The sequence below is a fragment of the Hippopotamus amphibius genome, chromosome 2 (genome assembly GCF_030028045.1).
Source record: "Hippopotamus amphibius kiboko isolate mHipAmp2 chromosome 2, mHipAmp2.hap2, whole genome shotgun sequence".
Taxonomy (NCBI): domain Eukaryota; kingdom Metazoa; phylum Chordata; class Mammalia; order Artiodactyla; family Hippopotamidae; genus Hippopotamus; species Hippopotamus amphibius.
The window spans coordinates 44,049,386-44,067,391 of NC_080187.1; the positions used below are offsets into that span (position 1 = coordinate 44,049,386).

The following is an 18,006-nucleotide window of genomic DNA, read 5'->3' on the forward strand; positions in this document are numbered from 1 at the left end:
AGGCTGAGCTGTGAGCCACGAATGCACCACTGTCTTCACTTCTTCATCAGAAGTGAATCTTCGTCCTCGTAGGGCTGCTAACACTAGTGCAGCCTTCCTTGATCATCTTCCTTAATACTGGCACCTCAGACCACAAAAAACGAATCACAGTGTGCGCTGATCCTCTTTTGTGCAAATCACAAGTGGGGCATCCACTTTTGCTCCTACTGTAGTTACAAAAGAACTGATGTAACACTTTCACACCTGCACAGCAGTGACTGGGGAGAGAGTAGCCTTGAACGGAAAGGGTTGATAAGACAGTGCAGCCAACAGAAGTTTTAAAATAACGCAGATAATTTTTGACTCACCCTCATACATAGAATATATCACTACTCAACAACAACATGTAACTGCATGCAACAACATTAATACAAAAAAGTTGATACATACAAAATTATCCTGAAAGAAGCCAGACTCCAATCTGTACTTCAATCATTTACATAAAATTCTATACTGTGTAACTAATGTACCTGGAGAACATATAAGTGGATGCATGGGGATGGGGAAACAGCAGGTAAAGAAACTTTCTGGGGTGATAAGTATGCTTATTACTCTGATTGTGATGAAGGTTTCATATGTGTATCTTTCTGTCAAAACTCATCAACTTTAAATACATGCAGCTTATTGTACATCAGTTTTACCTCAATAAAGCTGTACAAAATTTCTCTCTGTATTCTCTAATTTTAAAATGAAAGAATACATACTACAATGACCTAAAACAAAATATTGATGTTTTTTGTTTTTTACAAAATAATATTCCCAAAACATTTACAAAATATTCCTATAAGAATTGAGAAGTATATTCAACAATATTCTACAACTGCTCATATTAGAGTAGTATAATTACTGATAACAATTATTCTTCTTGCTATTAGCTGTATTTCTATTACAGTTTGTATTCTTTTGGTAGTAATTTGCTTAGTTTTTTTTTTTTTTTAATTAGCACACAAATATGCATAACATGACCTCACAAAAAAATGAATCATTCCGTACCTGCACAGGGGAGCGAACTGTTACCTTCTTACTTCCTTCCACTGTATCAATTTGACAAACAATAGATCTTTCAACTCCAGACTCTCTATGTCTTACAGTGTACAGTCGTCGTCCCACTTTTGTTAAAGGGATTTTATCAGCAGCAGAGTGGTTAGCAGGTGCTAAATTATATGTTCGAAAGTTTTTATTATAAATCATATATTAATTTTAAACAGACATTTTAAACCAGAAACATCAGATGATTTCTTAAACTTATGAATAATTATCACTGAAATCTATACAAAGGGACATTTTAAGAATTCACAATACATTTCTACATCATTCATTTAAAACCTTCAAAGCACTTCACCAAAAAATTTTTTAAATGAAAAAAAAAAATCTTATTCAATAGTTTAACCTAAGACAACAACACAACCTTTTAAAAATAGTGACTGGTGAGAGAAATTACTAGAAAATACAAGAACACTGATCTCTGGTTTGCTGTCATAATAATCAGAGCCGAGTACATTCAGGCAGTCACTGTCAATTATTAAGCAGCTGCAATTTTTCAGTTTTTAATTTTTCCAACAACCTGTGACACTGTGATATCTAGGACTGAATTAAAATTTTACATAGTTTTTATCTAATATATATGCCTATATTGTATTGGGGGGGTGAATTATCTACTTATATAACCCTCTCCCCTACTATCCCATAAAAAGGTTAGTTTAAAAACAAACAGACGTAAAACTGATGAGAACAATTCATGGACAATGCTGGGACAACACCTGAACATACCTAACGTGAATCACTTCCTGACTGGGAAAAAGTACTAGCTATCAGTTTTAGTTCCCCTCCTCCATGTCTAATTAACCTTTCTAATAATCTCCCTTCCATAACTACTTAAATGTCACAGTGTCAGAAAGTGGTGTGGGTGAGTATTTGGGACTATTTAATATTTAACTTCACAATGAGTATATACTATAATTTAAAAATGTATTTACTTTCACTTCTCAGGAAAATAAAAAACATATGGGAAACATAAAGGACAAAGGAAAAAACCTCTACCTCAAATAGGCAGAACACAAAAACCACTTACAAATCTCCAAACCATTACTCTGTGCCATTTTATGAATTCCTATCTTATCCTGAATTCATTCAGTTGCAAAACTGGTGGAATTCTACTTAGTTTTATTCAAAGTGGTTAAAACAACCACCTATAGCTATAGTCTGTAAATACTGACTGAGGATGAGATCTAATGACTTTCCTCTCCAAAACATAAAGTAGTAAATTACCACACTCTAAATAAAGCAGTGGATAAAGAAAGCCAGAATTTGAAATACAAAGATATAGTGACAACAGCAACCAACGCCTTGTGAAGGAAATAATAAAATTCGCAAATACTAGGAAGGAGATAAAAAAATACTGTGAGATACCACAAATAAGTAAAATGGGATACAAAATGTAACTTAAAAGAAATTAAAGCCCCAGGAAGGTAATTTATCACTTACTAAGAAGAATGAAGAAGAGTTTGCTGCTTAGGCTGGTCATTGCATTGAAATGATCATTCTCTTTAGTTCGGATATAATCCATACTTAAACTCTCCTCACTTTTCAATGTGTATGATTTTGCCATAGGTACATTGAGTACACTAAAAGAGTCACTTGGTGAAACAGAGATACTAAGTCCAAGAGAATTTAAAATCATAAATGGTGCTAGATCTCTTACGAAGGCAGCTGAAGATCCAGTGGCAGCTTCTGTAAATGCCTAATAAGAAAGAGTTACCATAAATAAAATATAGAAAACTAAATGACAAGCAGAACACCAATGGACATATGACAAACAACTAAGTTCACAAAGAACTCCTTGTTCAATAAAAGAAAAGGGTTAACTCAGACTAGTACACAAACATTTAAAGTTTCAAGTTACTTTTCTTACCTTGACTAAATTATTTAACATTACAAGGCCACATTTGGATAATGTAATGTTTAGTTGGTCTTTTGAATGGAAAGTGATGACAGTTTTATATTCTGGTACCTTGTAATTTTCTTCTTCAGTACCTGACTCAACAATGGCTTTTTTGGCTTTCTTTTTCATCTAAAATAACATATAAATTGTAGCAATATGAGAAAAATCTGTTCCTAGGAGCATAACATAATTCATTTTGCAAAGGAAAAACAAACATTAGACAAATTCCAATAACAACATTAGAGAGAGCAATACATTTTATCAGTTCCACTGCCTTACTGGAATTACTTGGACATCAGCCAACTAAGGTCACATTGGATAGAAGCAGTATTCTCCTTCTCAGTTATACTAAAATGGCAGGCACAACTTAGAAGGTGGAAAAAAAAACCCTAAAATTACTAAATGCATGTAGCATCTGAATGAAATTAGAAGCACATACATCATAGCACGTGGAAATTCACGGCAAGAAAAGTCATTCAGTCTACTGGTGCTATAAATGCTATCAATAAAGAAACTTAGGGACTTAAAAAGTCCAACAATAGCTGCAGAACAGTGCCACTAGGACCTAGGGCTCATGTGAATCAATACCACCCACCTCTTTTTAGGATTCACAGGTCTACTGCCTATGTGTATTCTGACCTAACCACCACCAAATAAGTTCCTTTATCCAAATCCTTTATCTGAAATATGTGGAAAATCAAATGTATTGATCTAATACAAAAAGCTGGATATGCCAAGCTAGCCACCTTTATTGTTCCTTTAACTGGCTTTAAACCACTGAAAATTTGTCTGCAGACTGACTGAATCATTTTTAGGGAGGAGACATGCTAGTAATTCTGCATTCTCTTGCTTCAGAAGCACAATTTCATCCATGTAAAGGTCCCGATTCGTATGATTACATAAATTCACACTGTATTTCAAACAAATAATAATACATTTTCTTCTATATATACACCCTTCAGAAATCAAAGAAAACTTGGGATAGACAACAACCTATAAGAAAATGCTAGCAATATTTTAACATGACAGTTATGCGTGGGGACTCTGCAGCCAGTATTGCATTCCACTTCTTACAATTTAAAGGTATTATTACTTTATGGAAGTCCTTTAACTTCCACAGTTTCAGTCCCAGCACATGTTAAAATGAAGTTTAAAACTATCTTCTTCAGAGGTTTGTTGTAACGGTTAAAGCAAAAGTAGATTTAAAACAATGTCTAGAGTCTGTCATACAGAGTTAAGCCAGAAAGAGAAAAACAAATACTGTATGCTAACACACATACATGGAATCTAGAAAAATGGTACTGATGAACCCAGTGGCAGGAGAATATAAAGACGCAGATGTAGAGAACAGACTTGAGGATGGGATGGGGGGTGCTGCTGGAGAGAGCAGCACTGACATATATACACTGTCCAATGCAAAATAGATGGCTAGTAGGAAGCTGCTGCATAACACAGGGAGATCTACTCAAAGATTGGTGATGACCTAGAGCGGTGGGATAGGGAGGCTCAAGAAGGAGGGGATATATGTATAAATACAGGTGATTCACTCTGTTGTACAGCGGAAACTGACACAACAGTGTAGAGCAATTATACTCCAATAAAGAGCTTAAAAAATTTTTTTAAAAAAAGGAAAAAACAATAAAACAATGTCTAGTACATAGTAAATGTTACATAATTATTTGTATTAGAAGCCCATGAGGCAATGGCCTTGGATTTGAAAATTACATTCAGAGGTCAAACAAGGAAGCATGTGGAAAGGCTCATAATCAGATACCTGAACTCTACTGTGATTAAAATTAAAGTGTGTGTGATGTGGACATCCTCAATATTTCAGTCTCAAAATTTTTTCAGACTTCAAAAATACCTTAATTCCAAGATTCCATGGTCTAAAATCCTCAGTCTGATCAATTTCTAAGGGTTCAAGCAAAGGCTCCCACACACCAAACATTTCATTGTAATAATGTACCTGGAGAGAGAATTTTTAAATTTTTTAAATAAGGCATTCTGGTATTTTCTAAAATGATCTTACATACTGTTTCCCACCACCATTCCTTTTGGCTGTGCTATTTCTTCCATATGAAAATCACCTACATGCCATTCATTAGTCTCCTACACATACTTTCTCAGTGTTTTCCTCACCTGGCTAACTTCATGGTCTACTCTTCACAATTTAATCCAGAAAAAACTCTCTTTTAAGTATCCTTCCTTCCTTGACTTTCAGGCTGGGCTTAACATCAAAAACTGTGTTCATCTAGCAAACATCACTGACATTTTTTAAACATGCCTATCTACCTCCACTGACTTTTTGAAAGTCCCTGAAGACAACTAACATGATTCAATGAGTATGTACTTATTTGGAGTCTCTGAACTTCTTGGACATCCTAGATCAAATCCTCTGCAAAATATAATTTTAGCTAAAATGTGGAAACTTGAAATCTAGACTGTCAGTTCTACCTCTATTTGTATATAACTCTGTATAAACACAAATGTTATAGCAACTTAACAATTTTCATATTTATTGACTAAGATAGGATATCAGATTAGTTTCTACTAGACATCAACTCAATAATTTAAAGCAAGATATCTCTGGGACAATCCTACATAGATAAATTCTAAAGCAAATATATGTTGGTTCAAAGCAAGTATCTTCCATACAACTAAAGGACTCTCACAAAAATCTGAAAGACCTTGGTGGATTCTCACTAGAGTATAAAGATTCTGTGTTATATAAAAGCATAAAGCTTACTTCTCTAATTCTTTATATTACTATTTTAGAAGAGATTAAGAAGTAGTCTATTATCATTTTAAAGGAAAAAGGATATTCAATTCTTAAAATTAAGAATTTCCATCTACTCAACAATGGTCTATTAATATCAACTTTAAATGAAATCAGTTGAAATATAAACTTAATATGGATATGTAATCTAAAAGTAATATACACATAAAAACAACTATATCAAAGGCATAAATTTGTACACTTTCCTCCAAAAGTTTTGTGAACCAATATCATACTTATAATAACTAAATAAGATTCCCAAAATAGTCCATGTGTAGCATTATTTGTTATAAAATCTGGAAAAATATTATATATGCTTACTTCTAGCTCAAGTTGACAGTGGAGATTTATTAGGGAACTCCAGTTTTTGCCTTCCCCTGAGAAACGTGATTTTGCCAAAAGCATAGGTACTGTTCTATGACCAATTCCAGCCTCAAGAACCAGAAAAACAGAATCAATGTTCATTCTTATTAACTCTCCTTTGGGTACCAATTCAGTTGTGGGAGTTACTTTTTCAACTTCATTTGGTTCTTCAAGAAACCACATTTTTAAATTCTTTGTATCCTTCTTCTCCCATAAATGCGCTACAGAAGAAGCAGTTTCTTGTGGGATGGTTTCCTTAGCTGTATAAAGTGCTGAAGTTATGGTGATCACAGTATTTATGATAACTGGTGAAACCTAAGGGGAAAAATTTAAACTAATAAAAAAATCTATACAAACCATTTTCAAAAATACTCCAAAAATATTAAATATATTTGCTGAAGGATCAAGAGGAATTAATATTGAACTAACCTTACTACCAAGAAATAGTAGATACAATTTGCTGCCCACAAAAAAATTTTTTTACTATGTAACTTATTTCAATAGTTAAAATATTTATGTCAACATTAAATGGATCAATTTCAACTATACATAAGTTAACTACAGAAGCAGTCAACTGCAATAAAATATATGAAAACATGCATTAGAAAATGTATACTAAATATCATTTTAAAATTGTGTCAAAAAGATTTTCAAAAAATAGCTTTTTGCAAGTCAAAGCCACAATGAGGTATCACCTCACACCAATCAGAATGGCCATCATCACAAAATCTGGAAACCACAAATGCTGGAGAGGGTGTGGAGAAAAGGGAACTCTCCTGCACTGTTGGTGGGACTGTAAGTTGGTAGAGCCACTATGGAAAACAATTTGGAGGTTCCTTCAAAAACTACAAATAGAACTTCCATATGATCCAGTCATCCCACTCCTGGGCATATACCCAAAGAAAATCATAATCCCAAAAGAAACTTGTACCATAATGTTTATTGCAGCACTATTTACAATAGCCAGGACATGGAAGCAACCTAAATGCCCATCAACAAATGAATGGATAAAGAAGATGTGGCATATATATACAATGGAATATTACTCAGCTATAAAAAGGGATGAGATGGAGCTATATGTAATGAGGTGGATAGAACTACAATCTGTCATACAGAGTGAAGTAAGTCAGAAAGAGAAGGACAAATATTGTATGCTAACTCACATATACGGAATCTAAAAATGGTACTGATGAACTCAGTGACAAGAACAAGGACACAGATACAGAGAATGGACTGGAGGACTCGAGGTATGGGAGGGGGCAGGGGGTGAAGGGGAAACTGAGACGAAGCGAGAGAGTAGCACAGACATATATATACTACCAACTGTAAAATAGATAGTGGGAAGTTGTTGTATAACAAAGGGAGTCCAACTCGAGGATGGAAGATGCCTTAGAGGACTGGGGCGGGGAGGGTGGGGGGGACTCGAGGTTGGGGGGAGTCAGGAAGGGAGGGAATACGGGGATATGTGTATAAAAACAGATGACTGAACTTGGTGTACCCGCAAAAAAATAAAAAAAAAATAGCTTTTTGGTTAACAATTAAAACAGTTGCTATAATAATTGCTTATTTCTAAGTTTTTTTTTTTTTTTTTTTTTTAAGTGCTAGAAGTTTTATGCTACAAAGGACTACAGCACAGGCATCTGTTTTCCTGCCTCTTTCTGGTCTTCTCCCCTCCCCCAGTCTCCATGCTGCAGGCGGTGTGTAGGTCTCGGTGCTTGTTAAATTCACTTTCTACAATGGTTTCATAACGGTGTAGATTCTGAAAAACTTCTGATTCTTTAACACTGCTGAGCCTACATTTATGCTCTGCTCTCGGAGAGAGTCCACGGCGCCGGGCGTCGGACCCGCGGCAGCTCCCAGCGCCTTCCTGCCGGCGCCCGCCTGCCCCGCCGCTCTCAGCCCCGGCCCCGCGCGGCCTGCCTATTTCTAAGTTTTATTAACTTTTTCCAAAGGGCAGTAAACATCTGAATGAGTGACTATACTGTAACTTACCTTCAGTGTCAGGGATTTTACTGATAATTCAATCACCTGTGGATCTGTACTTATCTGAGTAGCTTGATAAAATAAGTCACAAGGCTGCAAAACCTATGAGAGAAAAACCAATACTATTAACATGTTCTTAAAATATTTTTATTTAAAGACATGCCCAGTAATAGATGACTATGTTAAATAAACAAGTTAGTAAAAATACTTATTTAAAAAACAAGTGAATCAATATAACATTTCTTAATTATCCTTTTATTCATTGTTTATAAAAAATAGTACTAACAGTATCAGCAACACTATTGATATAATAAAGTAAGTAAAAGACTTTCTTAGATATGCTTAAATACATGAAAATTCCATAAAACTTGTATTCCATATTTTCTTTTACAGTAGTCCCTTGGAATGCCTGGGGGATTGGTTCCAGGACACACACACCTGTCCCCTGCCCCCCACCCATGGAAGATACTAAAATCCAAGGATATTCAAGTCCTTTATATGAAATGGCACAGTATTCAACAATAACAAAATAAACAACCCAACTTAAAAAATGGGCAGAGGAGCTGAATAGACTTTTTTTTCCAAAGAAGACAAACAGATGGCCAACAGGCACATGGAAAGATGTTCAACATCACTACTAGGGAAATGCAAATCAAAACCACAATAAAATATCACCTCATATCTGTTAGAATGGCTATTATCAAAAAGGCAAGAAATAACAAGTGTTGGAAAGAATGTGGAAGAAAGGGAACCCTCATACACTAGTGGTGGGATTGGTATAGCTACTGTGGAAAATAGTAAGGAGATTCCTCAAAAAATTACGAATAGAACTACCATATGATCCAGTTATTCCACTTCTGGGTATTTATCCGAATAATACAAAAGCACTAATTCAAAAAGATATATGCCACCCCTATGTTCACTGCAGCATTATTTACAACAGTCAAGATATGGAAACAACTGAAGTGCTCATCAACAGATGGAAGATAATGAAAATGTGAGGTTTGTGTGTATCTTTGTGTGTGTGTGTGTATATATATATATACACACACACACACACACACATATATAAAGGAATACTACTCAGCTATAAAAAGGTGAGCCATTTGCAACAATATGGATGGACCTTGAGGGTATCATACTAAGTGACATGAGTCAGATGGAGAAAGACAAATACTGTATGATTTCACTTATATGTGTAATATAAAAAAGAAAAAAGAAATGAAATAAATGAACAAACCAAAAACAAACATAGATATAGGGAACAGAGTAGAGGCTACAGAGGGGGAGGGGTGGGGGACAAAATAGGTAGGGGTCAATTGGTGACTGATGAAAACTAAATTTTTGATGGTAAGCACACTTGTGTATGCAGAAGTAGAAAAATAATATTGAATACATGAACTTATATAATGTTATAAGCCAACATCATATCAAAAAACAAAAGACATAGTATAATCAGTCCTCTGTATCCACAGGTTCTGTATTTGTGGATTCAACTGCGGATTGAATTACTAAAATAAAATTTTACTATGGTATATGTTCCATTATAAAGAAATAAAATAAATTAATCTATACAGGACAAGCTACAAAAGATGAGAAGAAAAATTATAAATACATTAGACTTACTAAATAATTCTTAACATAATTATAAATTGAGTTTTCCCTAATTATGGTGAGCATAAACCTGTCCTGTAGCCCCTAGTGATTCACGTTCATCCCAAATGCAAAATATATTCACCACCTCCTAAGGTTCCCCTTAACTAATTAATTTATTTATTTGGCTGCACCAGGTCTTAGTTGCGGCACGAGGATCTTTGCTGAGGCATGTGGACTCTTGTTCTCTGATCAGGGATCCAACCCAGACCCCCTGGATTGGGAGCACAGAGTCTTAACCACTGGACCACCAGGGAAGTGCCCCTCCTAAGGTTCCTAATAGTAGCCTCCCATTATAGCCCAAAGTCCAAAATCTCATCATCTAAATCTCTTATCACATAATTATTTCATCTATCTCTCTCATTGATTCAAAACTCTATAATCTCATCTCCCTCTTATTAGCTCAAAGTCTAAAATCTAAATCAGATGATGTTGAAGTTCCTGGGTGTAATCTATTAAGGTACAACTGCTGGGGCACAATTTCTCTTAAAACTGAAACTAAGATGAGTTGCTGGCTCCCACCACTTCCAACATAGAATGGTGGGACAGATATAGGATAATAATGACATATTCCAATTCAAAAAGAACGTGAAAAGGAGTCACTACTCCGAAGAAGTTCTGAAATCCAGCCACGTAAATGAGTTTCTCGATTAGATTTCAAAGTCTAGGGACAATTCTCTGTGGCTCTCAATTCCACCCTGAGTCATCCTTCCTTTTTTTATAAAAGGTAGCACAAATTTGCAGTTGAGTAGTTTTATCATCCTGTCTCCTGCCAGTAGAATTTTGGGTGGTCCAAGAGTCTCTATTAATTTTGTTCTCTCCGAACCTCTCAGTCCATACTGGCAGTGTTTCTGCTAAAATAATTTTCTCAAAAACCTTGAGGGCCTTCTACAGATGTCATGAAGTTTCACTCCATTAGACAAAAGCTGCATTCACAGATCTTTTTTAGATAACGATGGCCTCCTGCTCATAAGGCTAAGGGGAGATACCCTTATGATTCTTAGAGGCCTTCTGGTTTGACTGAGAAGATCTGTGAAACACAAACTGATTTCTTGAAAGGGCCCTTTGTGTGACTGAATACTCTATGATTTTAATCTAAGGTTCACCAAAATGTTATACAATTACATATTCTTTTCTCTATGATATACTTTAGGCAGCCATTTCTGACTTGTAGCTTCTTAAGCCATTTGGAAGACTGAGAATTATCAAAGTCATTAAGACCTGGTTCTTTCTGTTTAACCATTTTCCCCACAATTTATCTCTCTGCTCCAGCATTTTTCTATAGCAGTAAGAAACCAGGAAGCACCTTCAAATCAGGCAACTTGGAAATCTCCTTAACTATATATCCATGTTTGTCACTTACAAGTTCTGCTTTCCACATAAGTCCAGGACACAATTTTGCAAAGCTTTCTGTCACTACGTGTCAAGACATGTCCTTTACCTTCCTTCTGAGCCCTCACTGGCAGCGTTCTTAATGACCATATTTCTGCCAAGATTCTGTTCAACACAACTTAAGCTTTCTCTATCATTCTCCTAGAAATTCCTCTAGTCTCTACAATACCTCTGCTTACTGTCCAGTTCCAAAGCTGCTCCCACATTTTAAATAATTGCTACAAGAACATATTACTTCTATACAAAAATCTCTATTTGTTTCCTATTGCTGCATAACAAATTACCACAAATTTAGTGACTTAAAACAACACAAATTTATTATTTCCCCATTTTCATGGGTCAGGAATCTCACTGTAATCAAAGTGTCAGTATGCTGAATTCCTATCTGGAGGATTGACTAGGAGATCTGTTCCCAAACTCCTTCAGATTGTTGGTAAAATTTATTTCTTTGTGACCCTAGGACTGAGATTTCCATTTGCTTGCTAGCATTTGGCTAGGGATCACTTTGTACTCCTATTAGTCCCTCATAGGTTCTTGACATGTGACCTTATTTACTGAATACATGGCAGCTGGCTCTTTCAAGGCCAGCATGAAAGCATCTCTTTGATGTTTCACCATTTTTAAAATTAGGTTAGGCCCATCTGGAATCTCTCTTTGTTAAACTCAGTGTTAGGTGATTAGTAACCTAATTACATTCACTGGTCCTGTCCACATTCAAGGGGAGGAGACCATACTGGACACACGCAACAGGGGGTAGAAATCTTGGAGGCCATCTTCAATTCTGCCTACACTAAGGATGAAAAACATATCAGAAAAAAAATGACACCTAACCCTATTTCTCCAAAAACAAAAAAGCACATTAATGATTTACCATTATTCTAATAAAGCAGCAAGATCAACTGAAACATGACTTAAATAATATTATTAAGGGAGTTCAACTCGAGGATGGAAGATGCCTTAGAGGACTGGGACGGGGAGGGTGGGGGGGGGGACTCGGAGGGTGGGGGGGGAGTAGAAGGAGGGAGGGAATACGGGAATATGTGTATAAAAACAGATGATTGAACTTGGTGTACCCCCCAAAAAATAATAAATTAAAAAAAAAAAGCAAAAAAAAATAATATTGTTAAAGTTACTTTATTTTATTCTTATAAAATTATTTTAATATATTATTATTTTAATAAATAAAGATATTATTTCTTTAAACTCCAGGGACAGGAAATTATAACCATATTACAATACATAATCTAAGATTTTCAACATAAAATTTGTGTTACTTCCTCATTTTACAGAAGGCAGAAAAATAAAAACAAAAAATACTATCTTAAATACATACAAAAGTTTCTCTATCACTTGGAAATTTTTAATTTGTTTTTTAAAGTATCCCCTTCCCAAAATAAATATGAACGTATGCTTTGATTCTTACCCAATTACTACATGTTCAAGTCTAGTTAAACCACTTAGGATTAAAAATACAGCTGGTCCTTAACAGTAAAGACGTTCATGTCAAAACTTTTTTACAGTCAAGTTTTCCATAATACAATCCATATAGACCCATTTAATAATGTGGAAACATTTCTTAAAATGGAATTATTTTCCTACTAGTATTATTTTATTGTCTCCAACTATTATCCATTGTGACTTTATTGCTGTTTCTATTATTTTTTTCTCCTTCTTACTCTTAACTCTCACCATACTGCTACCAGTCTTTTATGATTTTTACTACTGAAGCATTCCTTTCCTGATGATACTGCTTCCCCTTCAGAGAAGCAATCTTAGGCTAGCTAACATCTACAAAGCCTAGAAGAGCTGACTAAAAATTTCCTACTTTATAAACAGTATCTTGGTGGTGGGAAGGACTATTCCAAGCTGAGGACCACTAAATACTAAAAAAAAAAAGGCAGAGTATAAGAGTATAGACAATGGTATGTGAGTAGATGTGTGATGGGAACTTGTGCTCTCTGGAACCCAGGTTCTCTGCATATGCTATCCCTTTGTCCTGAAACACACTCCAGTGACTCCTCTATCCCAGTTTAACTAGCTAATACTTAATCATCCTCCGGGCATCAGCATAATTGTCACTTCTACTGAGAAGTCTCCCTCACCTACTACTCCAAACCACTATAGTCTTCCACTACAGAAACGTAATTAGCAAACAGAATACAAGAACAAATTAAAATATCCTCAAATTTGGGGTTAACCCATAAATGTAAGGCTGGTATGCCACAGGAAAAACTATCAATGTAATTTATCATAAGAGTAGTAAAAACTATTGTACTTTTTTCAATAGATGGCATTAAGCACTCAATAAAATTCCACAGTCATTCGTGATTAAGATTACCTCAAAATTAGATATGGAATATTTCTCAACACACTAAAGGTTTTATATTTAAATTATAAGCAACATTAAAATAATAGTAATATCACCTCACTTAACAATGGGAATACTATGAGGATGAATCTTTATTGCCATTCAAGAATGTGACTTTTGGGACTTCCCTGGTGGCTCAGTGGTTAAGAATCCGCCTGCCAATGCAGGGGACACGGGTTCGATCCCTGCCCCAGGAAGATACCACATGCCGCGGAGCAACTAAGCCTGTGCGCCACAACTATTGAGCCTGCACTCTAGAGTCCAGGAGCCACAACTATTGAGCCCATGTGGCACAATTACTGAAGCCCATGCACCTAGAGCCCATGCTCTGCAACAAGAGAGGCCACCGCAATGAGAAGCCCCAGCTCGCCGCAACTAGAGAAAGCCCCTATGCAGCAAGGAAGACCCAACGCAGCCAATAAAATAAATAAATAAATAAATTTATAAAAAAAAAAAAAAAAAAGAATGTGACTTTTGCAGATGTTTTTAGTAAACCTAACATCAATAAAAATATTAGTACAAGTAACAAGTTCAGAAAAGTTACAATATAAGATAAATTCACGAAAAAAGCTGACAACCATTTACAATAGATATAAAATAAATTAAATATCTGGATCATGATTCAGATTTTTTAAAAAATTCTGAAGTTTTTAAGAATTTATTTAAAAATTATTATAAAATCCTAGTGGGTGAAATAGACAAGTAAATTTACACTCTACAGGTAGAAAAGATGAGAATATTCCATACGTTAATAATTGTAAAAATTTAGGGTCATGTATCTACTCATGAAATAAAAATTCATGAAATTAAAAAAAAAGTTAGGGTCATGAAAATTAATTCTAATAAAAAATGCACATATACCACACTCCACATACATTTTTTAAAAGTTTACGACTCTTTAATAAACATGGATGAACCCCATAGATGAATACTGAATTAAGAAACTATTTTCTAATATAAATGACTATGATAATTAAAGTTCAACTAACTGCAACTTATCAAAATACATGTGGCCAAAACAGCTGGCCATAAATATCCTTCTCAAAATTCCTAATAATCATAGATATTTCCCTTATAATGTTGCCCAGCTAAAGATTTCCTTTTTTAGACTTCTATTTCCATCTGTGAAGGAAGAAACTTGTGACCAATCAATAATCTACTTACAAGTTGAAAAGTCATGTTAAAAAAAGTCTGCTTGATGTAAAAGAATGAAATTGGGACATTCTCTTAACACAATAAACAAAAATAAACTCAAAAGGGATTAAAGACATAAACATAAGACAAACTATAAAACTCTAAGAAAAAAACATAGGTAGAACTTTCTGACATAAATTGCAACAATATTTTTTTGGATCCCTCTGCTAAGGCAAAGGAGATAAAAGCAAAAATAAACAAATGTGACCTAATTAAACTTAAAAGTTTTGCACAGCAAAGGAAACCACTGACAAAACGAAAAGACAACTGAATGAGATAAAATATTTGCAAGTGATATGACCAATAAGGGGTTAATATCCAAAATATAGAAACAGTTCATACAACTCAACATCAAAAAACCCAAACAATCCAATTAAAAAATGGACAGAAGAACTGAATAGACATTTTTCCAAAGAGGACATGCAGATGGCCAACAGGCACATGAAAAGATGCTCAACATAGCTTAACGTCAGAGAAAGGAAAATCAAAACCACAGTGAGATATCACCTCACATCTGTTAGAATGGCTGTCATCAAAAAGAACATAAAATACAAATGTTGGTGAGCATGTGGAGAAAAGGGAACCCTTGTACACTGCTGGTGGGAATGTAAATTGGTGCAACCACTTGGAAGACAGTATGGAAATTTCTTAAAAAACTGAAAACAGAACTACCATATCACCTAGCAATTTCACTCCTGGGTAATAGCCAAAGAAACCACAAACACAAATTCGAAAAGATACATGGACCCCAATGTTCACAGCAACATTATTTACAATTGCCAAGATATGGAAGTAAACTAAATGGCCTTCTACAGATAAATGGATCAAAAAGATGTGATATACACACACACACACACACACACAGGAATACTACTCAGCCACAAAAAAAAAAAATAAAAATTTGCCATTTGCAGCAACATGGATGGATTTGAAGGGCATCATGCTAAGTGAAATAAGTCAGAGAATGACAAATACTGTATGATATCACTTACATCTAGAATTTGAAAAATAAAATAAACTAGTGAATATAACAAAAAAGAAGCAGACTCACATTCTAGTGGTTACTAGTAGGGGAGAGAGAAGCTGGGAGAAAGGCTATATAGAGGTAGGGGAATAAGAGATAAAAGCTATGAGTTATAAAATAAGCTACAAGGACATACTGTACAACACAGGGAATATAACCAATATTTCATAATAACTATAAATGGAGAATAACCTTTAAAAATTTGAATCACTATATTATACACCTATAACTTACTTAATATTGTACAGCAACTATACTTCAATTAAAAAAAGAAGTCTGCTTGAAACTATAAGCATGCTACCAAGGCAACCTTGCAAAAAGTCCTCAAGGAAAAAAAACAGGAGCAAAGAAGTTATCTCAAAACTTTGTGGTAGTTTACCTTCTAGTTATTTGTCAAGTTCTTTAGCTAGACATGCACACAGACACACACACACAACAGAAGGCTACTGATAAGTAGAGTGAGATGGTCAGCAGTTTCAGAATGATGTGCAATATGGGGCTGAAAAGAAAAAAACTATTTTAGAATCTGCCAAAAATGGGCCATAGTATGGGCCCTAGTAAGTACCCCTGGCTCTCAGATGGGAGAGAGCTGAGAGAGATGCTATGTACTAGTGGATATGTACCAGGAGTAAACAAGCCCTTACAACAACTGCAAGCCAGCCTCCAATAATTCTTACTAGATAAAGGCAAATTGTCCCCATTCTATATGTCTAAGAAAGAATAAGTGAAACCCTCTTTATAGGAAGAAAATAATCAATGAAACCTCAATAACATTTCATTACACTACCTGGAATTCAATAATAACGTATCTGATATATGAAGAAACAACACCTAAAGAGAAAACAGAAAATAGAAATAAACTGAGAAATGACTCAATTATTGACATTATCAAAAAGAAACTTTAAAGTAATTTTGATCAATATGTAAAGAAAATGAATGAAAGAAGGGATCTATAAAAAGAAATTATATAACTTAAAAATGCAATAACAGAAATTAAGAACTTGTTAATAATGTTTAATAGCACATTAGACAAAACAGAAGACAGAATTAGAGAAGTGAAATATAGATAGGAAAAAACATCCAGTGTGAAGCATTGAACAATATGAATGGAAAATAAAGAAATGCACCTAAGAAACATATGGAATATGACTAAAATGTCTAATGAGAACTTGAGAGTCAAAGAAGGGAAGGAGAGAGAATATGCGACATAGAAGCAATATCTAATGAGATAATGACCAAGAATTTTCTAAACCTATGAAATACACAAAGCTACAGATTCAAGAAGTACCACAGGCTCCAAAAGAATAAATATAAAGTGCATCTAACATACCAATGAAAGTTTTAAATGTACATAGCTACCAATTTAAAATTTTATACGCAGCAAAATTATCCTTCAAAAGATAAAGCAAAATAACAATATTTCCACACAAAATTGAGAATATCCATCACCAAGAGACCACATTAAAATAAATACTAAAAAGAGCTTCTCAGGCATAAAGAAAATGATTCCAGATGGAAACATGGAGATGTAGCAAGAAATAAAAAATAATAGAAACAGATTATACGTGGGTAAATATAAATGAATACTGACTACAACCAAAACAAAAACATCCTGTAGGTTCTAAATATATACTGAATTAATCTATGACTATTATTATTACAAAATGGTAAAAGAGGACTTAAAGCATTCTAAAAACTTTAAAAGTGGTAAAAATATTTACATTAGACGTTCCTAAGTCTAGAATGCATGTTGTAATATCCAGGATAATGAATATAAGAACAAAAAAAAAGAATATGTAACTAATAAGCTAATAAAGAGGAAACTAGAAAAATTTTAAAGTCCTATTAATTCCCCAAAAAGAACAAGAGAGAAAAAAAATAGAACCTAAAACATATGGAACAAATAGTATGAATAGTCAGTTGTAGGTTTAAAACCAATTATTAAGTCAGTAATTACACACAGTAATTATAGTGTGTACATGCACTAAATATCTTAATTAAAAAACTAAACTATGAAAAACAAACAAATATGCTTCTTACAAAAGACCACAGCTTAAACATAAAGAAACTGAGAGGTTAAAATAAAAGAACAGGAAGTTATACCATGCAAATACCACAAAGAAAGTGGAATAGGTATACTAATAGTAGCTAAGTAGAATTTAGAAATCATTTCCAGGGATAAAGAAGACATTTTATAATAAAAATGGTCAAATCTACCAGCAAGATTTAATACAGAATGTTTAAACATTTAAATGACCTAGCTTCAAGATATA

The 18,006-nt window shown here is 34.3% G+C and overlaps 1 protein-coding gene across 3 annotated transcripts in view; it reads right to left on the bottom strand.

Moving 5' to 3' along the window:
- The window catches only part of VPS13A (vacuolar protein sorting 13 homolog A), a 261,903-nt gene that overhangs the window by 81,271 nt on the left and 162,626 nt on the right, over positions 1-18,006 (bottom strand). For all 3 annotated transcript variants that reach the window (XM_057725285.1, XM_057725287.1, XM_057725286.1), the window contains 6 exons: positions 8,112-8,204; positions 6,078-6,434; positions 4,845-4,946; positions 2,951-3,109; positions 2,524-2,779; positions 1,033-1,193 (listed from right to left, as the gene is read on the bottom strand). In XM_057725285.1, the coding sequence (XP_057581268.1) occupies positions 1,033-1,193; positions 2,524-2,779; positions 2,951-3,109; positions 4,845-4,946; positions 6,078-6,434; positions 8,112-8,204 (1,128 nt within the window). The remainder of the gene's footprint in view (positions 1-1,032; positions 1,194-2,523; positions 2,780-2,950; positions 3,110-4,844; positions 4,947-6,077; positions 6,435-8,111; positions 8,205-18,006) is intronic.